Source organism: Pipra filicauda, unplaced genomic scaffold (assembly GCF_003945595.2).
Source record: "Pipra filicauda isolate LSUMZ 115617 unplaced genomic scaffold, ASM394559v2 scaffold25_size4600443_pilon, whole genome shotgun sequence".
NCBI lineage: Eukaryota > Metazoa > Chordata > Aves > Passeriformes > Pipridae > Pipra > Pipra filicauda.
Window position 1 is genome coordinate 2,382,769 of NW_024104376.1, and position 26,725 is coordinate 2,409,493.

The 26,725-nt window shown below is 42.1% G+C and overlaps 1 protein-coding gene across 2 annotated transcripts; it reads left to right on the forward strand.

Annotated features, from left to right (window-relative positions):
- The first annotated feature begins 777 nt into the window (after window positions 1-777).
- Window positions 778-17,547, forward strand: SQLE (squalene epoxidase). 2 transcript variants are annotated; one of them, XM_027726982.2, is made up of 11 exons: window positions 778-1,642; window positions 3,786-4,038; window positions 4,345-4,525; window positions 7,070-7,166; window positions 10,226-10,339; window positions 11,939-12,110; window positions 12,399-12,494; window positions 12,977-13,119; window positions 14,207-14,303; window positions 14,834-14,921; window positions 15,689-17,547. In XM_027726982.2, the coding sequence occupies exons 1-11, from the start codon at window positions 1,358-1,360 to the stop codon at window positions 15,879-15,881; spliced, it is 1,719 nt and encodes a 572-aa protein (XP_027582783.1). In that variant the 5' UTR covers window positions 778-1,357; the 3' UTR covers window positions 15,882-17,547. The 2 variants fall into 2 exon arrangements, with proteins under 2 accessions (XP_027582783.1, XP_027582784.1); XM_027726983.2 differs by lacking the exon at window positions 778-1,642 and adding an exon at window positions 3,197-3,287.
- The last annotated feature ends 9,178 nt before the right edge of the window (window positions 17,548-26,725 follow it).

The window sequence follows — 26,725 nt, forward strand, 5'->3', positions numbered from 1 at the left end:
AAGGAGCGTCACAAAGTTGATCGGAGGGATGAAACACCTCTCCTATGAAGACAGGCTGAGAGAATTGGGGCTGTTCAGCCTGTAGAAGAGAAGGCTTAGGGGACAGCTTAGAGCTTAGAGCACTTCCAGTCCTAAAGGGGCTCCAAGACAGCTGGAGAGGGACTTTCCACAAGGGCATGGAGTGACAGGGCAAGAGGAAATGGCTTTAAACTGAAGGAGGATAGATTTAGGTATTAGGAAGAAATTCTCTACTGTAAGGGTGGCGAGACACTGGAACAGGCTGCCTGAAGAGGTTATGGACGACCCATCCCTGGAAGTGTTCAAGGCTAGGTCGGATGGGGCTTTGAGCAACCTGGTCTAGTGGGAGGTGTCCCTGCCCCCGGCAGGGCATCTGGAACTACACGGTCTTTAGGGTCCCTTCCAACCCAAACCATTCCATGGTTCTATTACTTCCCCGGTGGGTTTTGCTTTCCGTGCTCACCCGAGCAGGGCACCCCGCGGTGCCACCGCCGGTGCCCTCAGCCCCCGTCGCCCCTCAGAGAGGGTCGTGATGGCCCCGCCCCTCATCTCGTCACCACGGTAACGCCGCCCCGCCCTCCGCGCGTCACATCGCCCGGCGGGCCTAAGCCCCGCCTTCGCCGCGCTCCGATTGGCCGGCGGCCATAGCGCCATGTCGGCATAGCGCCGCCGATTGGCCGGCGCGGCTGCGGCCCGGGCGCGCGGTGCCCGCGGGGCGGTGGCGGCCGTTGCTCATTAGCATGGCGGGGGGGCCGCCTTTCCCGCGGGGCTGTCCCGCCGCGCACCCCCGTCCCCCTGCACTCCCGATCCTCCCCGCTCCTGGCGTGGGCGCCGCCGGCCGCGGGAACCGGGCCGGGCAGCGCCGCATCTTCCCCCCGTGAGGCGGCTGCGGGGCGCCCTGACGCGGGCAGGTAGAGCATCAGCCGCGCCCCGCTGGGCGTGCGCCGCCCTCCCCCGCCCCGCCCTAGACCCCGGGCGTGAGGGCTCCGGCACTGAGCGGGGTTGTGTACGGTGCAGCGGCGACCTGGGGCGGCGGGACGAGCTCCAGCTCCTCCGGCATCGCGTGTGTCCGTGAGGAGCCGCGCGGAGCTCAGGGGTTCTTAAGAAGACGTTTTATTTTTTTTTAATTTTTTTTTTTGAGGTTTTGGAACCTCTGTCCAAGCTCCTGGGGCTTGTCCCTCTTGTGGGGCTCCCAGTTTTCCCATTGAGATCTCCCTTCCATTGCAAAGGAAGTCGTCTCGTTTCTGCATATACGTTTTTTCACCCCTTGCACGAAGCCCCGGTTTGGGCTATCGACGGCGAAGCTTTGGAGGAACAGCCGGGAGCAGTGACCCTCACGATGTGGACCTTTCTGGGCATCGCCTCCTTCATCTACGTGTATAAAAAGTGTGGAGACCTCATGACTTATGCTAACAAGGAGGTGCTGCTCTCCATGTTGGTATTTTTCTCCCTCGGCTTGCTGTTGTCCTACAGGTACCACTTCAGGGGGCCGCGGCAGCAGCAGAAGCAGAAATCACACCTGGGGATGCTCTCTGATGTGCTCTCAGCTTTGCCGCTTGTTGGATTTTTCTGGGCCAAACCCACCCCGGGGTCTCAACAAGTTGAACAACCCAAATCCAGAAAGGTGAGTTTGATTCAGACGTGGCACGTGGGGTCCAAGGTCCCTCTGCTCATCCCTCTGGCCACTGACCCCTTCTGCCCTGGTGAGGGAAAAGAGCTAAGAAAGGGGTGGAGAGGGTTTGTCTTTAGATGCTGGGTGTCTGATTTGTCATATTTTGTGTTAGTTTTGGATGGCAAAAGAAACAGTGAAACTTAAGTGATACACCAAGGGTTCTATGGAGTCAAATCAAATGTGTTTGAAGAAAGATTTGTATTAAAAGATTATTATACTTGCAGAAAAACGTCTTCAGTTTCCAGTCTGTTATAAACATGAAGGACTGGAGCATCTCTCCTTTGAGGAAAGGCTGAGCTACTGTTCAGCCTGGAAAAGAGAAGGCTTGAGGAGGTTTCATTAATGTCTGTATAAACCTATATCAATGTTTGTAAATACCTGAAGGGAGAGTGCAAAGAGCCAAGACTTTTGATGCCTAGTGACAGGACGAGAGGAGGTGGGCACAGAGTGAAATGTGAGATGTTTGCTCTGAAGATCCAGAAGCTTTATTTACAGTGACTGAGCACTGCAGTGTTGCCCAGAGAGGTGGCTGAGTCTCCAGCCTTGGAGGTATCCAAAACATGTCCCAGGCCAGTCTGCTCTGACCCTTCTTGAACAGGGGCTTTGGACCAGATGACCTCCAAAGACCCTTTTCAACCTCAGTCGTTCTGTGGCTCTGTGATCAGCTTCCTAGTATTTATGGATAAATCACATTTGTTTGGACAACTGCAGATAGATTTACATGGAAATTATTGCTGAACTGTTGCTTGTACAATAGGTGCAGGACCTGAGCTCAGACAGTCTATTCTCTTGAGCCCAGCGTGGGCCTTGCTGTGGGATGGTGGAGAGCTGCAGTTGGTGCCTGGAGCTTAGCTGGAGTCCTGCCGTCCAAGACCATGGACAGGACATGTATATCCAGTACATCTGTGGTTGGCACTGTTTGGCTACTGTCCTGTGTACTTCTGGGCATTTTCATGTGAGCACTGACCCCTTGCACTAAAGAACATGAAACTGTTTTTGGCTGCAAGTCAAAGGTTCTGGATTTTTATTTTGTTTTTCTGGTAAAGCCTGCCTTTACCCCAATTTTTTCTATTAGCTGAATTCAGATAGTTAGTTTTGCACTCCCTTGCTGCATTGTAGACATAAACATGACACTATGCCACTAGAAATTCTAGCTTCAGTGTTGTTCTGGGCATTTGTTTCACTGATGCAATCGTATTTTTACCACTGTCAGCACTGCAATACCAAGGCATTTCTGAAAGAGTGAATTGAACTCTCTTCTGCCAGCTGGAGAAATGACTTTCAGCTTTACACTGGAATTGCCCTTACAACTTTTTTTCACTTTGAAGTGTATGTGATTAGATGCTGTTGGGAAGGTTCTATAGCACAGCTGGTCTTCATCTTCAGGTACCAGTTTATGTGTTCATTGATGTCCAATCCGATGTATGTCAATTCTTAACAGTTTTAAATGTAGGTGAAGGATGTTTTTCCTTATACTTTTAACTGTCAGATGACTTTTCATTTCAGGACCACTTCTTAATAACGTTTTCCAGGTAGCTGCTTCTGCTGATCCTTTTCCCTGCTGAGTATTACCATAAGCTGTTATTATGGTACTTAGGTAGGTAGGTTTAGTTACAAGTAAAATTAAAGAGAAATATGTTTTCCAGAGAAATACATTTTACAGTAAATCTGATACCTTTTTCTTTGCAAAGTGCTAAGGCCTCCATGTGGGAGTGGTTCCCTGGCATGAAGGCATCAGTGTCTTACTTTATAGAATAAGAATATGGATCTGCCTTGTCTTACTGTCTTTTATAGCTACTTTCAGTCTCTCTGACACTTAAGTTAGTGATTTGTCTTTGATCAGCAAGGCAGTTTTAAACAAGGGTCTTGATTTTGTTTGCAGGGGTGTTGTTTTTTTTTTCCCTCTTCTTGTCCTTTTTTTGCATTGTAGAGTATGATGGATTTAATTTCAGACAAAACTAAACTGGAAGGTGCTCTCCACCTACTGGTATTCAGTCCCTGGCTCAGAGTAGAACTAGTTCAAAGTCAGCCCTCTGACAAGGTTATGGTAGAGATACATCAGCACGTGTAACTTTGTTGGCTTTGTTTTCTAAAGGGTAAAAAAGAAGTGAACTTCTCAGATATGAATCTCACAGAGACAGCTCCAAATACAACATTATCACCTCAATATGATCCAGAAATTATCATTGTGGGATCAGGCGTCCTTGGTTCTTCCTTGGCGACAGTGCTCTCAAGGGATGGAAGAAAGGTGACAGTGATAGAGAGGGATCTGAAAGAACCTGACAGGATAGTTGGAGAATTGTTGCAACCTGGAGGATTTAATGCTCTTCGAGACTTGGGTCTTGAAGGTAAGTGCAATTCAAAATGTATATATATGTGTAACACAACAGTTACTACACCCTATAAAGTTTTTAGTAAAAGCGCACCTACGTGGAAAAATTAAGAAATGATGTCTGTGCTTTACATTTGAATTAAGATCACTTGTGTTGGAAATACACAAGTGATCTTAATTCAAATGTTTACCGTTTTGAAAACACTTGTCTTTTAATATGTGTTTTAAGAACATTGGACCCTATGTAAAGAAATACCTTTAATACCTAATTAAGCTTTCTTAAAGACTTTTTTTAACTCATCTATTGCCTTATATTTTGCAGATACAGTAGAAGGTATTGATGCACAAGTGGTAAATGGTTACATAATTCATGACCTAGAGAGCAAGTCAGAGGTTGAGATTCCTTATCCAACATCTGAAGATGGACGTGTGGCCAGTGGAAGATCTTTTCGTCATGGCCAGTTCATCATGGGTCTCCGAAGGGCAGCCATGGCAGAGCCCAAGTGAGTCACGTTGTGAACAGCACAGTCAGGATCCAGAGATTCAAAAGCACTGTTCCCAGCATCCATGAGATTCCTTAACCATTTTCCTCTGTCCCATCAGGGAGGGCTGCAATGAACAAGAGTAAGAGAAAGTAGCAGCTATAGTTACTCATTCTGCTTTCTGCAGACAAGCTCATAAGTTACATATACATCACATATATCATATATACACCACCCTTTGGGACAAGTAACTCTTTAAACTAAGGGAGTATAGGCTTTAAATATTAGGCAAGGTACTGATGCATGTGTGGAGGGACAGTTCATGGTTGAAGGGTTGATTCTCTTCTGTTGATTCTTGGGTTTGGCATTTTACCAGAAGCAGTGACCTCTTCTTGGTGAACAATGCTCAGAACTTCTTTGGCCAAGATGTGAGTGGCAAATCTGGCATAATTTCTTAGATTGTGGTTTGTGTTCAAAGGGACCTGTAAAGGTCGTGTAGTCCAACCCTCCTACAAAGGGCAGGATCATGTATATCTTCCAGTGATGTTGTCAGTGATGCCAGAAATCAAGTTTTTGCATGCATGTTGCATGTTCGTTTGCTTTTTTGTTTGACAACAAGAAGTGGGGCAAAATAACTAAAAAGGAGCACTAAAGGAAAGTAGCTCTTCCCAGTTACTAGCTTGTATTTTTCAGAATCCAGAAGACACTTTTTTTTCATAATGAAAAGTAAAATTTGTGTTTGGTATTTCCTCTTAACTGTTTTCTTTTCTTTATAGAAGAGGTGAGAAGGAAAATTTTATTGAAACAATTCTAGATGCTGTTTTATGTGTGGTATTTTTTTCATGTTGTCTTTTTTCCCACCTAAATAATTTTTTCCCTGAAAAATATGATAAATGCCATATGTCCCCTTACAAGGGAAATATGACATTATCATATTTTTACCTAACATGTCTTTATTCTGAGCTGGAAAATTGCTCTCTCCTATCATATCTGTTATATCATATGAATTACTAAAAATAACATTAAAAGTTAACAGCTCCGTAGTACAGTTAAAATTAATAGCAATCGTGTTCACTAGCTCTGAAGACTAAAGCCTTCTTGTTGAAGCTACAAGTTCAGTGAAATTTGGTTACCTGTTTGTTCAACTTGCAGAAAACTCCAGTAGCTGTACAGAGTCTTGGAAGCAAAACCTTAAAAAAAACTAATGTTTGTGACTTGAATTAAATTCTTTCCTCTTTTTCTACACACTCATTAATGTCTGTTTTTTGTATGCTTGTTGGCCATTTGAATTGCAGCATTGAAAACTGTGTGTTTAGATGGAGGAAAGAGCAAGAACTCTTAATAATGCCATGAAGTTTTGTTTTTCATCTCTAAGCTTGTGAAAACACAGAGGATAATTATTACTGATTAATATATCCTCTTTATAAGTACTAGGCAATATGAATTGATTTCAGATGAGTAAAATTAATTTTTCAGGATAAGAGGTAGGGGATCATAAGTTTGTAACAGTAAACTAATTCTGTATAATTATAAACTGATTTATATTGGGTGTGAACCAGAAAAAGAAGTGAGCACTTACATAGGTAACTGAAATGACAACTGTAAAAGCCAGTCATGATCTGTTCTGAAATTTCCATGCTGGATGGCATGTAGAAAAGACATAAATTGAACTGTTTGTGTTCCTTCTGAGAGCCTGAAATAGCAAGCTCTTGTATTCGCATATGGACCTTTAACTTAGTTCTCCAAGTCATGGAATATCACCTGGATAGGGAATATTTGTGAGGGAGAGACAGTGTCCCATTTCGAACTGCTAAGTCTGAACTGCTGTGATCAAGTCTAACAGCTCAAACCCAACAAGGGATGTAAGTTTGCAGAGATTTAATTGCTGAACCCGAAAGAGCTCTGGTTGGGAGGTAGAAGAAAGGGATGCTTCGTTCAAAGAGAAGTGTCTGCAGAACTTTAAAAGCATAATTAGCAAAAAATCCCCCAAAACCAATACCAAATGTATCCTGAATTCCTGAGTTACCAACCTAGACATCTGTATCCCAAACAGGTTAGATTAGTTTGGACTGTTCTGAGAATTAGGTGCCTCACTTTTATCTAGTGTACATGTTAAAGTATTTAGGTGCTGCTGATCTTGCTCTTTAATTCTCCTTGGAGAATTAAACTGTCAGCAGTTCCCACCACTTCACTGGGATGACTCAGTCAGCTGCCAGATTTCTGACCACTATTAGATGTGAAACTCCTCTCAGCATCTCCCACTTGGCCATGAAGCACCTGAAGCACAGCTGGGGATTCTGCTTAGTGGCAGGGTGTTTAAGATAAGCACACAGTTTTTAGAATATTCAGGTATCAAACCAAAGGTAATGTTGAACTGAAATTAATAACCAACACCTTTTGACATTTAATCTGGCTTCAGAAAGTGGCAAGAACACTTCCTTGCATGTTTTAAACAAATTGTGTCGGCAGAGGCAAGATTAGTGAAAATTTGGTTTTTCTTCCATGTCTAGAGCCTTGAAATGTTGGCATCATTAATCCTCTTCTGTTTTAACCCCTCCATTTCAGCACAAAATTCATTGAGGGGACTGTGTTACAGTTGCTTGAGGAAGATGACTGTGTCGTGGGTGTTCAATACAAGGACAAAGAAACTGGAGACACTAAGGTAAGACAGTTTTCTGTTATGATCTTTGTTAAACTATTGAGAAAATTGAGGGTTGATTTATATATGTAATTTTTTTAAAACTTGTGTTTCAAAGCACTGGTGCAGAAATAATGCAGTTATCAAGAAAGCAAAAGCTTTAATAAAGAGAGATTACTTTCTAGTAAATACAGTCCTGGAATTCTCCTTATAACTTGTTATGCAGCTTCTGTTTTCAGTGTCTCTACAGAATTCAGTTCATTATTTGTTTCAATATTCATATGTCTAGAGTTTAAAATCTTTTGAGAGTTCCTGGTTAAAAAAACCCATTGTATTAGGATTTGTGGTTTGACTGTGTGTCTACATTTCCACATATACATCCACTAGCTAGTGGGGAACTGAAAATAAGTTACCTCTTCATACTGAAAGCTCTGTCCAGTCATTTCTTGGATGACAGAGAGTTCTGGCCTATTTTAATTGTATCACTGATTTGATTAACTTTCTTTGCATCAACTAATGCTAAATTGCTGACTAAATGTTGTGAAACTGTGAACTTAAAAAGTTTAGGAAAGCCCAGTCTGGATAGAACCTCTGTGCTGAAGTTGTGGGTATACTGCCTATTCTCTAGAAAAAAACCAAATTTTTAAGCTTCTTTGTTGACTTTGAAATTCCTTTGCTGCCTAAAGTTATGTAGGCAGTGTGTTCAGATGTGCTGTGATGGGGAAGATGGGACTCTCCTGCCTATGCCCTGCTGCCCTTCATAGTACATGGAGAAAGTTCCTGAGTAGCTGGAGGATCCTGCCCTGAGCATTACAACAATATCTTTCATACTTAAGGAATAGTAGCATAAAACCATATGTGAGAGAGCCTTTTAAAAGTACTTGCCAAAGCCATGAGAGAGCAAGCTGGTTTTAGACTCGCCTCAGGCAAATGGCATTTCAGCCCACTTGATGGCAAAGTACTGCAAGTAGGAAGCTGTAAGAGAGAGGTTACAACGTCCTTGACCCCTCTTGAGGTAGCTGGAGGAGGAGGGAGTTCCAAGTCCTGTTCATTGGTCTGTCTTACATGTAATATAAAATGAACAAAACCATATTAGGAAATCCACTCTAATAGAATAAACCATTGAATCACAGATGGGTGTGAGAAAGACAGGGAGTTTGGAGAGGAGGATGTTTTTTGGGGGGAGAAGGGTGGGGTTTTTTGGTGTTTTTTTTTTTTTTTTTTCTCAAATCCAATTGGCTTTATGATCCAGCAACATATAAGGGGTTTTTTGTTTTATTTTGTTTGAGCAGTGGAAAAAGATAATGCATATTTTGCTTTGAATTTTGTTTTTAAGCTACTTGCATTTATGGATGTTGTTACTGTAATTTTAAGTGTGACTTACTTCGCCAGCACTAGGATGACCTGTGTTTTAACCTGTGTAGTTCCTGAGAGCATAGGTGTTGTTATAAAGGACTTAAGTTTTCTATCTGTATACTGGAGATAAACAAACTCATGTTTTGCTCTGAATGCTGAAGTTCAGTGGCTAGAAAGAGCTGTTTCATTTGCTGGCTTAGAACTCCTTTGATTTTAGAAATCTAGTGTAAGAAATTTTGATTAAACATTTCTTCATAGCTATGTTTCCCTACCTGTGAGTTCTTACAGCTAGGAAACTCTTAGTTGAGTAATAAAACCCAAGGCTGTTTACATTCCTTAGCCTGCTTTCATAAAGAAAGGAGGCTGATCAGTGTTGTGTGTCTCCGTTTTTCTGTTTTCTCCATCGCTCTTGTCCACTACAAAAAGAGATTTTTAGTCTCTTAAATGAGGTTTACATTAGACAGTGTGCTAAAAGTCAATTTACAAAATTTATCAAAACCAGGCAGCTGAATAGACTCAAGGTTTAGTATGTTGACTGTGGAAAAATTGTAGCATGAATGTTCAGCTCATTAGACACCAGGGAACCCATACAGGCAGGTGACTTTGGTCTACTTGCAGGAGTAATTAGCTTGCAATCATCTGATCTGGGAATCCATAGGGAAGAGGTTTCGTTAGCTCTACTCAGGAGCTCACTTGTATAAGCACAGACACTGTAAAACGTTTATTATTTTACTCAGATCTACTCTCACCTGATTTTGTCCAACTTCCCCTCACACAGCAAAAGATGTTACGGTTTGTGTGACCAAGTGGAGTTGGACTTGATGATCCTTGTGAGTCCCTCTCAGCTCAGGATATTCTATGATTCTGTGAAGTGACAGAGTCCATTCTGATGCTGGAGGCAAGTGCTCCCGGAGTAACCCATTCACATAGTGCCTCACCAGATGCTTCCATCCAATAGTAAAAGTTTTCCTAGGAGTACTAATGAAACACAGCATGCCTTTTTTGTCTTGTTACTTACATCCTGAAAGCTTAGAAGGAAAACTGTATTTTGCTGCTTCTGCCAAGCATATGAGATTACTGAAGGCCAAAGACTAATGCTTATTGTAAATCTATTGTCATTTGAAGTTCAATTACTGAATATATTGACATTGAGAAAGCTGCAGGTAGAAGGGAACATCTACTCACATTTGTATTTTGTCTATATACACTATTTGTTATAGCTCCTAAGTATACTGGGAACTGCTCAGAGTTCCTTGCTTGGTCTTTTAAAGAGAATCCTATATGGTTACTGCATATCAGTTTGTTAAACTTTGGTTTGGTTTTCTTCAGTTGCTTATGCATAGTTCTTTAATTTAAAATTTCTTTTTTTTCTTTTTTCTTCTGAAGAGCATTACAGGCCGAAGGGAGAAATTACTCCTCTTTCTTGTCTTTTTTTCTTATCCAAGTTCCTACACTGTTCCCATAACTGTGTTATCTGAATGCATGTCTAAAAAAGCTGGAGTATATCATTAGATGAGCTTTTAGAGGAAGCAGGTATGAATAAGAGGGAGGCAAAAAATACTGTATTTCTTAATACGTATGTTGTTAGTATAGTCTGTGATCCTCTTAGATGTTTATTGTTTTGTAGAACATGTAATGTACAATTGCAAAGGAGAGCTTGAGTTGCTTCTCACTGTTCTGAAGCAAAACTGACAGTGTCATATCTTTATTTTTTCTTCATGCTGCAGGAACTTCATGCACCACTTACAGTTGTAGCTGATGGACTTTTTTCCAAGTTTAGGAAAAACTTGGTATCCAGTAAAGTTACTGTTTCATCCCATTTTGTTGGTTGCATTTTGAAGGTAACTTTTATGCATAATACTGTATAAGCCAGTATGCTGCTGCTTCTTTATGTGAGTCTGAATTTCACTGAATTTGTTGTTGTTTATTACCTTTTCCAACAGAATCAATTAAATCTCTGCTTTTAGATATTTATCCAGCTGTTCTGTCAGTTTCTGTGTCCCTTTGAGGAGTGCTTGGAAATTTTGATCTTTGTTTTCCTCTGAAATTGTTGATGCATCCTCCATCCCAGCTCTAGGATAGTTGAACTTACTATATCAGACTTCATGTTTGGTATAGTTACAGATCATATTTTCAACTCTTAAAACACTTTCAAGTATCTGTGAGCCAGCTTTGGCTTTGTTTTTTGTGTTTTAAGGTAGATATTGTGGTTAAATTTAGGTTTCTGGTTTTAAGAGTGGAGTATAGTGCTAATCTTAAACATATTGTTGAACAGGGGAAGGTTTAAAAAAATGTACAGATATTCCACATAGCTAGTTTAAACTGAGCACTGAATTCACTAGACCAGTTCACAGAAATTTATTTTTAGAAAGAAACATTTCAGCATCTTACATAAGGCAGTGCTATGTGCACTATTAGTGCTATGTCTTATTTAGCACTAAGCTCTGGATCAGAAGTGGGCACCAGTGTAAACCTGGAACCCAGTTTGTAAAATTGTTACCCTGGATATAGGGACTTTGACAGGTTTGTGAAAGATACTGGTACCTAAGATGGTGACACTCCTTTTTTCACAATACTTAGAGTATTCGTTCAGGGGGTGGAAATCATGCTGGCAGCTGTGACTGAAACCACCTACAGTTTATACTCTAGAATACCCAAACTGTGCTCCTGCCTGAAGGTGTGTGGTACCTTGTAAACGGGTACCTATTTGCCTTCAGGATGTATAAACTTGCAGAGAGAAGGTGGTGTCCTGGTTTCGGACCAGGAATCTGGGTTGGTAGCTGGGTGATTGGAGAACCCAGGTAGAAATCCTGTCTGGGTCTTACACTCTGTGGCTGCTGCAAAAAATAATTAAGGGAGCAAAAATCATTAAGGGAGAATGAACCAAAATTAACAGAATTTTCACTATACTGGGGACACTGACTTGGAGGAACTTCAGCATTTTTTGGGTCCCTGACTCAGTTAGCACCACCCAAGTTTGTCTAGTTTTGGAATCTTGTTTAAGACCTCACTAGGTAGGACCCCATGGTTCTTCCTCCATTGATGTCTCCATGTAGTTGTGTTCAGACTAGTGCATTTCTTTCCCTCCCACCACTTTCTTTATGAAAAGAAAACAGAATGATCTTACCAAAAACTACTACATTGATTGTATTACAGGTTTTCAATGGCATGCATTAAATGTTGATGAGGTATTCAAATTAAATGTATAAAGTAGTATATATTCTAGTAAATATTAAAATGTATTGGCAAAAGAATTGTTGCTACACTGAAGTTCAGAACTTTCTTTTTGAAAACACTTAATTTAAGAGACAAATAACAGAAATTTAACATGATACAGAATTTTATTTTAAAGTATTTTAGAAAATTATTTTGTATGTCTGACATTTAGTATCCTGTCATTAATCAGTCTTAATCTTTTTCCCTCTTCTTTCCTTTTTAAGGATTCACCACAGTTTAAAGCTAATTATGCTGAACTTGTTTTAGCTAAGACAAGTCCAGTGCTAATCTATAAGATTTCTTCAACTGAGACTCGGGTCCTTGTTGATATTCGAGGGGAAATGCCCAAAAATTTAAAAGAATACATGATTGAGAACATTCATCCACAACTGCCTGGTGAGTCTAGAAAGATTTCTAGATAATTGTCACAGTTTTAAATATGCCCCCAAAAAGACACATTTCATTGAATCCATTGAACTGTGTAGGCTTTTCCATGTGCACAGTTACTGGTCCGGTAACCATAACCCTTCCTCACTTCCACATCACGCAGTTTATTCAGCTCACATAGGTGAGGTTGGCAATCCAGAAGGATTAGCTCTCTAAGGAGAGATTAAAATAGGTTATGTACAAGTTATTTTTGACTTAGTCTCTAAGTACTGTAACTAAAATATTTGGTTATTGCAGATCATTTAAAGGAACCATTCTTAATAGCAGTTCAGAATGACCGTTTGAGGACTATGCCAGCCAGCTTCTTGCCTCCTTCAGCTGTAAACAAGAAAGGTGTGTTCTAGTTTTAACTGGAATGTTTGTATCGATGCCAGACTTTAAATCAATGCCTCTTTTATCTCTATGTTTAATTTACTCAGTTGCTCAAGCTTATACAGAAAACTTATAAGAAAACTTCATTAAAAAAAAAAAGGGAAATTAAGAGTGTATGTGTCTGTGCTTTTTGACACATGTACATGTATACCTGTGGGGAAAAAAATAGCTTGACCTTGATCATCTTAAAACACTTTTAAGCCTGTTAATTTAAAGACATACTTTTTGGTTTTTTACTTTGTTTTTTCTTTTTTAATTGCTAGTGTTATTCATCTTATTTTCTGGTGGGAATGAATTCTTAGTATGTTTGATTTTTTTTTTTTTTTTTTGATTTTTTTTTTTTTAATTTTATTTTGATTTTTTTTTTTTTTTAATTGAGGGCTTGAGTTCTAAGATTCTGTAATGGCCATGCAGTATCCCATTGTTTTTTCTCTTCTACCTAGGTGTTCTTCTTTTAGGAGATGCATATAATATAAGACACCCTCTAACTGGTGGAGGAATGAGTGTTATTTTAAATGATGTTAAAATATGGAGAAGTTTGCTCCAGGATATTCCAGACCTTTATGAAGATTCTGATGTTCTTAAGGTGATTCTTTATTTTGGATTTTAGGCAGCTTTTGCTGCAATTCAGTGACACACTTGTAAGTTTTCTGCAACTCGGGCAAGTAAGTTTTCAAAGCAGTTTTCAAAGGTTTGGATAGAATAATTAGCAACCAGGGATTCAGCAGGGGAGCTGTGCTTTGGGAGTGCTGTGGCTGTGTGGCAAAAAGCAGTTTCCAACCTGTGCTTACAGACCTGCCGTATTTTACTTAAGGAGACTGGTGTGCTGTGTCCAGTCAAAATGCTTTGGTAATATATCCAGTCTTAGTGGTGTATTTGTATCCAGATTGGTCCTAAATGTGGTGGGTTTGGACCATTACACTTGTGCGAGTGGAACTTAGAGAATAATGAGCTTGTGTACCAAGTCTTTCAAGACACATCTCAGTGCTCCACGAGCCTCTTGCCCACTGAATTAATCTCACAGTAGTAAGTCAGAAGACATCCTTCTTTCCCAGGATCAGCACCATCAGTGTTCATGCAAGGTTTATTTTTTCAGTGAGATTTAAACTCACAATTCTCATGAGTAGATAATAAGAGCTCTTATTTATTTGTTTACTGCTTTTGTTTGGGTTAGAGATATTGTCTTGGCTAAATTACAGATAGTATAATTATAGACTACAAACAGGTGATTAAAAAAGTGTATTTGAAAATTGAGAAGCACTTACAGGGACCCTGAATGTCAGGACAGTTCAGGACTTACCTGACCAAATGCAGATACTTAGCTAGTCACCTCAGACTTCCATTTATTTCCTACTTATTATCAGTCAACTGAGAGAACTAGGTGAGTGTTACCCTTCAAGTTCCAACCTACCCCAGCCACCTACTCTAGGATGCATGCTCTGGAACTACCTTTTTTTTGCCCCTATATTTGGTGTAAGAGGAGCCTAAACTGGTTCCAAGTTTCCAAACTTCAACAAGTTTCCAAAATTCCTTAATGACTTCACTTTAAACTGATCTAGCACATTACTAAATCCACTCTGCATTTCCATGAGCATGACTTTTGCCACCTCTTTGGAAATCTTTTGAATGCTCTTCGATTTTACTGACTTTGTTTTTGTTTTTCCATTTTTCAGGCAAAAAGAACATTTTACTGGTCAAGAAAAAAATCTCATTCTTTTGTAGTGAATGTTCTTGCCCAGGCACTTTATGAACTCTTTGCTGCCAGAGATGGTAAATATATTTTAACGATAACCTCTGACTAATTACAACTTGATAAATAAATATGCCTGGGGAAGGGATGTGTTTGACCATGCATCCATGTGTTTGTGTGTGTATATGAATATATAAATATGTATGTATATTGATATATATTAAAAATATATTAATCAAAGGATTTTAATAAGTTAGCTCATGTTCTCTGCCTAATGGTTTAGTTCTGTTGTGATGTAAACTGAGTTTTAGGAATGTGAAGACAAGTCTGAAGTTAGTATTAAAAAAAAAAACCAAACCACAAAACAAAACCGAAGAAAAACCCCACAATCAAAGAAAAAAGTAGGAAGCACTTTTTCTTGTGTCAGTTAATGCAAAAATATGTAGATATTCTGTAAGGATATCCTTTCCTTAAATAAAACCATCTCAAAATCCAGCTGAATTGAACAGAACAACAGCTACCAAAGTCCTGGATTTAATGTTGTGTCGGCAGAAAAATTTTCTTGTATGTGTTGAATATATTTATTGAGTCATTTTAATTCATTTTGTAGATTCCTTGCATCAGCTAAAGAGAGCCTGTTTCCATTACTTCAGACTTGGAGGAGAATGTGTCTCAGGTCCTGTTGGATTGCTCTCTGTGTAAGTTCACTGTGCTGTCAGTAGCTAATGTGAAGGGGGCTGAGCACCGTGAGCCCCTATGAGATCTGCACAGGGAGAATGACCCACATCAGCCTGTATAGTTAAGATTATACTAAGGGTTGGAACCTTATTAGAAACTGTCTTTAAATGCTGACTTTTTTTTTCCTTTCTTTCTGTGTAAAGAAGGCCACCAAAAGCTGAAGAGAAGTTAGTGTAGGTAGCACAGGAGTTTGAATGAGGTGGAGGGGTCCAGAGCAACAGAGCAGCTGCTGGAGACATTCCCTACTTGACAAGTTGAGAATAGTGAAGGGTGAGGCCTCTCATGAAAGGTTGTAAGGAACAGGGAAATCTCTAGCTATGAAGGTATTTGAATGACCCCTCAGAAACTAATGAATGCACAGTAAATCATACTACTCTGAACATGTGAGAATGTGTGCTTTTTATGTTTCTCCTTTTGGAATGAGAGCTGAAACTGAAGAGCCTGTTGAGAATATTCTTCCAAGGGATAATAAAGGCAGACACAGAGTACTGGAAAAGGGAAAGCAGCAGGCTGTGTTGGCTGTGCTGTAGAAGGGACCACGGAGTGTGGAGCAGCTGCAAGAGAACCAAGTTTGTAATTTTTAGTTGAGATGGCAGGACCAGAGCTGCCTAAATCAGAAGGGGGTGTGTTATCTTGAGTGGAGATCTGTATTTGTAAAATGGAAATTTGTCAGTGCTTTCTGACTCTGTTTATTTACCTGTTTTATTTTTTTTTTTTTTTAATGCAGGTTATCTCCTAAACCAATGGTACTGATTGGCCACTTCTTTGCTGTGGCTTTATATGCCGTTTATTTTTGCTTTAAGTCAGAATCCTGGATCACCACACCTCGAGCAGTTTTCAGTAGTGGAGCTGTTCTTTACCGGAGCTGCTCTATAATATTTCCACTTATTTACTCTGAAATGAAGTATTTAGTCTACTAAAATCCAGGGGAAAATGACTGGAGGAAGAAAACAAGGAAATCACAATGCCTTCAAAATCTTTGGACGTGTACTATTTAATATTGTATTATGTTTTCTTCTCTTCAAAATGCAATTTCCTTGATAAGGATTTAACTTAATTTTGGTTTTGTGGTTATATACATATATATTATATGTAAATATTCTTTTCTTTGCAATTTAAGTTCAAAAAGGAGTTAGCTGTTTACAAAGACCATAATTAAGTGTTGACACGTGGTAGATAATTGCCAGTTTTGACAGAATTTCTTTCCTTGCTTTACCCATTGCTGAGTGCACCACTAATATTAATAAACTGAGAAGTGAGAACTGTAAACCATATGCTGCTATTATCCTCATGCTTTTTCTGTTCAGTAGTTCTGTAGACTGTTTCTTTATTACTGTGAAGTATTGTAACATTCTTGAACTGGGTTATTTTGTTAGGATTTGCCTCTGTTCTGTTTCAGTTGCAGGTAAGATACTAGCCTGTTGGCACTTAAAAGGACATTGTAAAGGATGTCAGATTTTGATGTGTCACCAGATCTTTAACTTCAGTCACTGTTGCCAGTACCATGTTGCTCTTCTGAATTCATTCTTTACACTGGAATTCATTTAAACAAGTAATAATCAAACCATAGCTGTGTTGGCTACTGCAGTGCACTCAGGTACTGAAAGCACATGTTTTTTGGAAATTTCTTCCTATCTCACTTCCTTTTAAAACCTTGGGAGTTTGGATTTGTTTTGCTTGGAGCGTATGCAACTGAAGTTTAACACTGCCACAAACTGAAGCACAGCAACAAACTTTATCCACTGAAACAAATTCAGTCCAGGCTATTTCCAGTAGACAGTAATCTTTAATATTACTTCTAAAAATTAATTAGAAGTACCATGAAAGTGTCCTTTTAATACTTGGAGTGTGGTGGGATTATTTTTCCTGTAGGAATTGCTGCATGCTACTAAAGAGTTCATATCTATTCCTGTTGGTCACTATTCCTCTCAATGTTCTCATTATCAGTGTGCTTTCCTTTGTTCTTGTGCATCTGCATTTTACTTTGCCTTTTCTGTGATTGACTTGGGGATGGCTCCACTCCTGGCTTGCCTAAACAATCGCACACGGGTGCAGCCAACAGTCTGGAAAACAGTAACAGATTTTGTTCTTCTGTACTGGTGAAACTGTGACTCTATCTTGAAAATGGCAGATTGCATAAGCTGTGTATAAACACATTTTATCTTGGACTGTGAAAAAAATCTGTGGAGAGACTTTATTTAATATTTTATTTGATGAATATGACCTGTTCTTTTCCAGAAGCAAAAGTATGTATATTTTTCTAACCATGATCACTTTTGATACCCTCTTGAAATTACACCCATCATGAATATGTCTATGTTTAAACTTTAGGGTAAAGTACTAATAGTTTCAAATATCATTATATATGGTAACTAAATGATGCCCCTTTAAGGGTACACAAAGTTTGCAGAATTTATACAAGTGTTTTCAAAATTTGTGACAATTTTGAAAATATCGATTAATTTTACATTTTCTATTTTTTTATATTATTTGCAGTCAGTCTCTTTAAAGTCAAGGATAAAAAGTCCTGAGCCAAATACACATCCTCAGCTTACTTAAATAAAAAGTTACGATATATGTAGATTATTTCTGTTGTGTATCTCTGGTTAATGAGTTTTGTTCAATCCTAATTGATCAGGAAATATGAGTGTGCTTTAATTTGCATGTATGTGTAAGGACTTTTTTCTTTTCTTTTCTTGAATTTGGTGCCTGGTTAAGTCTCTTGATGATCAGGGTAACAATCACTTATTGGAAATTACTGGGGGAAGAGACAAATTTTGCGCACGTGTGTGTGAGAAGGGTCAACCTGAAAACAAGACCCGTGAAATGGCTACGTGCCTTGTCCTCAGGACAAAATGAAGGCCTTATGTTGAAGTATCAAACAAACTGGGATCATTGTGACACCAGGCAACACAGGGTGTGCTTCTAACTGAAGTTACTGATGAGTTGGTTTCAGGCAGTGTTGGACAGTGTTGGCCGGGCGCCTACTCTGGTTGGTGGCTGCAGCAGCACTTTGCCCGGGTGAAGAAGAGTGATAGGGCAGAATTTCCAGCTGTGTTCCGTAGTCCCTGACTGCAGAGATTTTCTTATGGATGCAGAGGGATGTTGGTGGGGGTGGAGGGGAAGGCATGAAAGAAGCAGTTCTTGAGTCAACTGAGAAGTTAAAATAAAGCTGGCAGTGAGTGGGCAATGTCTGTAGGTAAAATGGCCAAAAATGGAATCCAACAGCAGCTCATGCTAAGCCACAGTACGGTCACAGGCAGATGGTCTGTAAGAACCCTGATTTTCATTTTCTACACCTATATGCAGCAAAGTGAAGCAACGTGCCAGGAAAGTTGTGTCACAGGCATGGTTTAGAATCTGAGAGGAGCACAACGCACATGTGTTTGATGCAACTTGAGTTGTCCATGTATCTGCAAATTCTGAAGAGGTTGGTTCTAAGGATTTGTACATTGCAACATTTAATAGCGTCCCATGTTCTCAATTAAGTGTTGTGGGCACAGGAGTTGCGTGTTGTACGTGTGGTTATCCCTCTGCTCCAAGACTGGTGCAGCTGCAGCTAAGGGAGAGAGCAGAAGGAGCAAGAGAAGTAGCTATCTAGTGGTGAGATAGTAGGTTTGAGATTGTAGGTGTTCACATTGTGCAGGAGTATGAAAACTTGCTTGTGGTGGGGAGGAAAGAGGAAACAGTGTCATGGAATCATAGAATCATCAAGGTTGGAAAAGACCTCCAAGAGTCCTTTGACCGAACACCACCATGTCAATTAACCACAGCACGAAGTGCTCTGTCTAGTTGCTTTTTGAACACCTACCTGGGCAGCCCATTCCAATGCTTAACTGTTCAGTTCTTCCTGGTGTCCAACCTAAACCTCCCCTGGTGCAGCCTGAGGCCATTCTTCTTGTCCTATCTCTGGTTGCCTGAGAGAAGAGGTTGACCCCCACCTGGCTACAACCTCCTTTCAGGTAGTTATAGAGAGTGATAAGGTCTCCCCTGAGCCTCCTCCAGGCTGAACACCCTGAGCTTCCTCAGCCCCTCCTCCTATGACTCACTTTCCAGACGGTTCACCAGTTCTGTTGCCCTTCACTGAACTTGCTCCAGCACCTCAATGTCTTTCTTGAACTGAGGGGCCCAGAACTGGACACAAAATTCAGCTGCTGCACTGCAGACTGGTTAGATAGGAAAGATGTGTGGAGCATGTTGCCTGTACTGGCTTCCCACAAGTAAGTGGTGACCTGTGCTACTTCAAAGGCTGGTCACGTGCCCTAAAACCTAAAATACATGTTGGTATTTGCTATAATCCTGTTGATGCTCACAGGTTGTTTTGTGTCAGTAGGGCTGTAGTTTACGGTTGACTCGCAGTCCTTGCACATATTGCTCTCTGAAACGAGCTTGTGTATTCTGGACAAAAGTAAAATCCATTCAAATCAGAATAACTAGGGGCAGTTGATAAATTATTCATCCTGAAATTCTGGCTTGCTCAGCATGACATTACTACATGAAAAATTGTGTCAGCATTTCCTAAATTGTTCCCTGTGAAGCTCCAAAGAGCTGCACAAGCTCCTGTGCTGTGCGGAGTGAACAGAGGAATGACAGTTTGGTGAAATAAAATTATTCCAGGTATTAAAACTAAAAGCTGACAGAGTATTTTAAGTAGTAACTTAAATCCACTGTTAATTTAAGCAAAATAACATAAATAGGAAAAATAATCCTGATCATAGAACAATTTGTTTTGGAAGGGATGTTTAAGGGTCATCTAGTCCAACCCCCCCTTTCAACTAAATGAAGTTGCTCAGAGCCCCATCCAGCCTGACCCTCGATGTTTCCAGGGCTGGTGGTATCCACCACCTCTCTGGGCAACCTGTTCCAGTGTTTCAACACCCTTATTGTAAAAAACCTTCTTTATGCAGGCCCTGCTACAGCGTTTGTCTCCGTCTTTCTTACAGACCCCCTTCAAGTATTGAAAGGCTGCAATAAGGTCTCCCTGGAGCCTTCTCCAGGCTGAACAACCCCAGCTCTATCAGCCTGACTTCAAGGCCCTCCTCTGGGCCCACTTTAACAGGTCAATGTCCTTCCTGTGCTGGGGACACCCCCAGAGCTGGATGCAGTATTCCAGGTGGAGTCTCACTAGAGCAGAGCAGAGGGGGACAATCACTTCCCTTGACCTTCTGGCCACACTATTTTTGATGCGGCCCAGGATACATTTGGCTTTCTGGGCTGTAAGTCAACATTTCTGGGTCATGTCCAGACTCATCCACCAGCACCCCCAAGTTCTTGTCAGGGCTGTTCCCGATCCATTCATTCCCCAGCCAGTATTGGTACTGGGAGTTTCCTCAACCCACATCCAGGACTTTGCATTTGGCCTTGTTGAACCTCATGAGGTTTTCATGGGCCCACTCCTCAAAGTTGTCCAGGTCCCTCTGGATGGCATCCTGTCCCTCAGGGGTGTCAACTGCACCACTCAGTTTGGTGTCATCTGCAAACTTGCTGAGGGTGCTCTCAATCCCAGTCTCTATGTCATTGATAAGGATATCAAACAGTACTGGTACCAATATGGATCCCTGAGGGACACCACTTGTCACTGATATCCATCCGGACATCGAGCCACTGACCACTACTGCCTGGATGTGACCATCAAACTAATTCTTTACCAAACAGTCCACCCATCAAATTTGTATCTCTTCAATTGGGAGAGAAGGCAGTTGTGGGAGACTGTGGCAGGGGCCTCTACGGAAGTCCAGGCAGATGACATCCATAGCCCTTCCCTTGTCCACTGATGTAGCCCCTCCATCATAGAAGGCCACCAAGTTGGTCAGGCAGGACTTGCCCTTGGTGAAGCTGTGCTGGCTGTCCTGAATCACTTTCCTGTTCTCCATGTGCCTTAGCAGGGCTTCTAGGAGGATCTGTTCCATGTTCTTCCCAGGCACAGAGGTGAGGCTGACAGGTCAGCAGTTCCCAGGGTCCTCCTTTCTACCCCTTTTAAAGATGAGAGCAATGTTTCCCTCTTTCCAGTCACCTGGGACTTCAGCTGATTGCCATGACTTTTCAAATATCTTGGAGAGTGCCTTGGCAACTACATCAGCTAATTTCCTCAGGACTCTGGGATGCATCTTGTTGCATCCCATAGACTTATGTATGTTCAGGTTCTTCAGGTGGTCATGAACTTGATCTCCTCCTACAGTGGAGGAGATCAGTCCCCATCCTGCTGTCCCAGTCCCATCCTGCTGTCCATATGCTTGAGAGGTGTGGAAGAGAAGTTTCCATTGAAGAATGAGGCAAAAAATTTGTTGACTACCTCAGCCTTCTCCTCATCCCTTGTTACCAGTTTAATTGCTTTGCTGCTTTCTTTGACCTTCCTTTTCTGGTTAATATACCTGTAGAAGTCCTTCTTGTTATTCTTTGAGTCACTTACCAGGTTCAGTTCCAGCTGTGCCTTGACCTTCCTCGCCCCATCCATACACAACTGAACTTCATCCCTGTACTCTTCCCAGGTTACCTGTCCTTGTTTCCACTGCCTGTTCATTTGCTTCTTGCCATTTAGTTTGAATAGCAGGTCCCTACTGAGCCATGCCAGTCTCTTGCCTTCCTTGCTTGATTTCTTACCCCTAGGGATCAAGAGCCCTTGTACTCTATGGAAAGCAATCTTAAAGATCTGCCAGCTCTGTTCTGCTGCCTTGTCCCTGAGGGCAGTTTTCCAGGGAGTCCGATTGTTCTTAAAATTAAGGGTCCTGACTTTACTCTCATCCATAGTCCAGGCTGCCTCCAATCTTGATGTCCTTGATTAGCTCACTTTGTTGGTGACCATCAGGTCCAGTATCACATCCACTCTGGTGGAGCTGTCTGTTACCCAGCTCAAGAAGTTATCCTCCATGCTTTCCAGGAGTCTTCTGGATTGGCTACAGCTTGCTGTGCTAGTTTCCCAGCAGAAGTCAGGGTGGTTGAAGTCTCCCAGCAGGGCAAGAGCCCGCGAGCATGATTCCTCCTGCAGCTGGAGCAAGAAGGCTTCAATAGGCCCCCCTTGGCCAGGTGGGCTGTGGTGACACCACTCATAATGTCAGCAAGCCTGGTGCCATGTAGGCCAACCCACTGTCAAAGAAACCAAAGTTCTGGCAGTGACACCAGCCACAGAGCCATGTATGAGACTGGGTCCATCTGTTTCTTCCAGTGTTGTTGCCTCCAACCGGAAGGATAGAGGAAAAAGTTACTTGTGCTCTATATTCCCTTACTAACCATCCCAAGGTGCTGAAGTCTCCTTGGATCATCCCTGGACTGTTGCAGTTCCATCGCCACCCACATGGAGGACCAGTAGTGGGTAATAGTTCCAGAGCTGTATCAGGCTAGAAAGTTTTCTGAAGATGTCCTTAACCTAGGCCCTAGAGAGGCATCAAACTTCCCTAAGAGGAACATTCATCCAGCATATTTGATCCTTTGTTCCCCTTAGGAGCAAATCGCCTACAACCACAACCTATCTCTTCTTCCTCATGGAGGTGGTTGTGATGTGTGGGGTTAAGGCCTTTCCAACTCTGGCAGCACCTTGTCCATTGACTGACCTTCTGCATCCAGAGCCTCATACCTATTGTACAGAGGCACCTGTGAGGGTGAGGTGGGCAAGGAGGGGTTTTACCTACTGCCCAAGCAAGGACTTACTTCCATTTACAGCTTTCTTTAGAGCTACTGCTTTCTGCCTCCTGTGGGGAGGATACAGGCACCTTCGAGTGCGATCGGGGGGAAGAGGGATTAGCATGGGGTAGGGAACATTGCCAACACTGGGTGAAACAGGCTGCCCTGGAATACTCCCTGGGCAGATCTGGGTATGAGCCTGTCAAACTTACCTCAAGCCAGCTAAGAGCCTTCCTGGGCCTGGTTAACCAGTTAGGCTTGAGACATTAATCATGGGTATGACCAACTGATTTCTGCTAGAATCACAGCTCTACCCTTATTCTAAATATTATTTTTTCTGGTTTTGTCTGAAAGCCACAAGAGTTACAATTAAGCACTGTAATTAAAAATGGCATAAATTCCATTTTGACTTCTGGGGCACTCTACATACTGGTTGCTTTGTGCCTACTTGGAGTGAAAGGAATTCCCTGCACTGATGGTTTTTACCTGGATAAAGCAAGAGATATGATAATTTCCATGGAGAAAAGCCAGTTAACTCTGGCATTGTGTATACATCTCAAAGCAGATTAATTTTGCCAGATCTTCATAAATCATTTTTTTTAAGAGGAATACTGTGATGATCTAGAGCACAGGAAAGATCCCTGCTGATGTTTACAGCCTACTTCTGTTGCAGAAACTAATTGGAATTATTTTTCCAGAGTTTTTTCTGGTCTGCCTGTGAACCCTTGTTTTCCTTAATAATATCGTTATTGATTTTTCTGCTTGCTGAGCCCCAGTAGTAATATACACTGCCAGTAAATGCCCATTGTAAGGGCCCAGCATAACTCTTAAACGGGACTTAAAATCTGAAGCTTCATCGTAAATAATTGCATTATTAACAAAAGTCCTCATGCATTAAGAGTTTTCTGTGTTTTAACTTAACCGATTTTAGGAAACTGTACTACTGCGGTGGGGGGGACAGGACAGTTGCATTTCTTTTGGGAAAGTTTGGAGCTTTCTAAAGGGAAAGAAAAATGAAATTGGAATAGAGAAAAAATAGTGTGATACCAGTTTGTGTTCGTCCACTGCTGCCCTTCTCTTTCCTACCTGTTAAAGTACATGTTGCTTGCGTGGGTTAAACATGTAAGACATCAGGTTATTAAAGCTGGGTGATACTGACTCCCCATCTCACTCACTTCACTCTCTCTCTTCTCTTTTTTTTTTCCCCTGCAGTCTTATCATGATGTTTTCTTTCTCCTGCTGTACAGCTCCATTTGCTTATCTGGTTTCACAAGCGAATCATTAAGAGGAATCATCATTATGGGATTAACTAAAAGGCTTAATGATGAAACAATAAACAAATGGTGAATTTTGTTTGGAAACCAAATGATAATCAAATAGTGACTGGGCATGTATTGGGTCTGGCTGAGATAGAGTTCATTTTCCCCGTCTCATCCCTCACAGTGCTGTGCTTTGCATTGGTAGCTAGAAAGGTCTTGATAACACACCAGCGTTTTGGCTACTGCTGGGAACACTGGCACGGGCTGAGGCCCTGCTTCCCAACCAGACGTTGCTTGCTGATGGGAAGTAAAAATAATTTTGTTTTTTCTCTTTGCTCATGTTCACACAAACTTTTGCCTTTGCTTCAGTAACCTGCCTTATCCCCATCAACAAGTCATTCTCTATGTTATTTTCTCTCCCTTGTCCAACTGAGGAGTGGAGTGATAGAGCAGCTTGATGGGCACCCGGCACCCAGCCAAGGTCAACCCACCACAGGGCAATAACTGAATTTGTGGTTTGATGATGGTTTAGATGATAATTCACATGGCAAATAAACAGGGATAGAACCCTATTACTTATTACACTTCTAACAATGGCTAGATAATGTTGCTACCCTACAGTATAACTTTGGGCCTGAGGTGAGATGTCGCTTACCTTGCTGTAGATACCTGATGCCAGGTAAGGGGGCTCATCTCAAGAAGTAAGCTTGAGGGGTGTCCCTGCTCAAGCTGCACCAAGTCTCAAGATGCTGCAGGGGAGATTCAGATTGGTTATTAGGAGAAATTTCTTCACAGAAAGGGTGATTAAACATTGGAATGGACCACCCAGGGAGGTAGTAGAGTCACTGTCCCTGGAAGTGTTTAAGATTGGATGTGGCACTTAGAGCCATGGTCTAGCTGATACGGTGGTATTTGGTTGAAGGTTGGACTTGATTGTTCTCAGAGGTTTTCCAGCCTAATTGATCCTGTGATTCTGTGATCAATGGGAGATCTGTAGCATACCTCCCTTTAGGGAAGCACAATGGGCTTGGGTGGCTACTGCATGGATAGCATGACTGACTCACAGCCAGCCCCACCTTTGGATTACGTGCAGGAGCGCAGCCGTCACTGTTTTAATCGTGTCCAGTCTCAGCTCAGCTGATACTCTTAAATCCTGGTAGGACATGGCCTAGGCTCCTGTGTTCCTGGAAATATGTAGCCCAGCACATAGACATAGACACACAGGTCTGCACAGCAGGGTTTACCTCAGTCAGGGCTCTTGTCAGCAGTGCCTGAACCACAGTGCTGTTCACTCACCCAGGGCGGGGGCACCTGGAGGGAGATGTGGAGGCCAGGAGGGCACTGGATGCTGGGAAGAAGCCTGTGATGTGTCTCAGCTGGCATGAAAGCTCTTGCACGGGCAGGGAACCAAGCATTGGGCAAGCCTCTGCATGCTGGAAAGGGAAGGGCTGTGCTTCTGACACAGTAGCTGCTGGCACAGAATGCAGAAGTGCCAGGTTGTTGTGGCACAGGTCCAGCTTTTGCAAAGGCTGATTTTGGAATAGGTGAAACAACAACACTCAGCAGCGCTGAACCTCACAGATCAGAACTCAGTCCTCCACCAGAGGAGGACCAGGTTGGGGAACATATTTAAACAATGTGGGCATACAGGAGCCCATGGGACCTGGTGGGATGCACCCCTGGATGTGGGGAGAGCTGGCAGGTGTCAGTGCGAGGCCACTCTCAATGCCCTGTGAACAGTGGTGGCAATTCCAGGGCCTGCTGTTCTCTGCAGGAGCAGCAAGGAGGAGGATGAGGAAAGCTGCAGGACAGCCAGCCTCACCACAGAGGGAGATGATGGAGCAAATAGACCTGGAAACCATCTCCAAACATACAAAGAACAAGAAAGGACCTGGGAGTACTCAGCACAGATTTCCTAAGGAAAAACCAGGCGCAACCAACTGGCTCAACAGCTGGAACCGGGGGAACCTGATCAGCAGCACAATGTCCTCCTGAAGGCCAGTTCCTAGTGGTGCACTCCAGTGGCTGATAACTGGGGCCAGTACTGCTTAATGTTGTCATTAATGACCAGGGCAATGATCCCTCAGCATGTTTGCATGTTCCATAGCGTAGAAGCCCAGAAGATAACGGGCCTAATGTGTATGTATCACACCCTGACAGCGGAGCCAACCAAGGATTGTTGTGGCTGGAAAAAGGGGCCAGAGGGAGGTAATGCAGCACTTTTATGAGACTAAGTCCTTGTTCTGGCTCCTGGAGATAAGCACAACACAGTTGAGAAACTTATCTCTAGAGTGGGAAAAAACTTATCTATAAAAAAGTACCCCCACAGAGCCTGGGTGTATGCCTGCCCCAGGACACCCCATCAGCTGGATCGGTGCTGGAGCCAGGACTAGTGATCTCTTTTTCTCTCTTTCTTCCTTTCTCTCTGCCCCTCTTTAACCCATCTCTCTCTCTCTCTCTCTCCCTCCTTTCACCCTACCCCTTTATCCAAAACCCACCGCTGCTTATACAAGAGGTCTGGGACTAACATACCAATTTCCATGCCAAGTGTGTAATTTACTAATAAAACTTTGTGAGGTTTTGTGGACCTTCTGACTTTTGTTGTTCTTTTTGACCATGAGCATCTGTGAATCTTGGGTGCTCCCTTTCCCTTAAGGGTGGGATATCACACATACCAAGACTGAAACTTATGTGAATAAACACCTTGTCCACAACATTTGTCATGTTACAGTTGCACTAATATTTGCGCCTTTAAGTAGCCTGACAGGACTTTTCAGCTATGGATATTTAATTATTTTTCTGTCCTCTAAAGAAGAAAATTAACTGTTTGTAGTACATAGGCAGACAGCAAACCTCTTTTCACTGTATATGCATTCTCATCTGTGGTT

Bases quoted from the DNA above. Each gene is read 5' to 3' on its own strand.
- SQLE (XM_027726982.2), top strand. From the start codon at position 1,358: ATGTGGACCTTTCTGGGCATCGCCTCCTTCATCTACGTGTATAAAAAG. The intron at 1,643-3,785 runs GTGAGTTTGATT...TGTTTTCTAAAG, and splicing joins AACAACCCAAATCCAGAAAG to GGTAAAAAAGAAGTGAACTT. The intron at 12,495-12,976 runs GTGTGTTCTAGT...TCTTCTACCTAG, and splicing joins TTCAGCTGTAAACAAGAAAG to GTGTTCTTCTTTTAGGAGAT.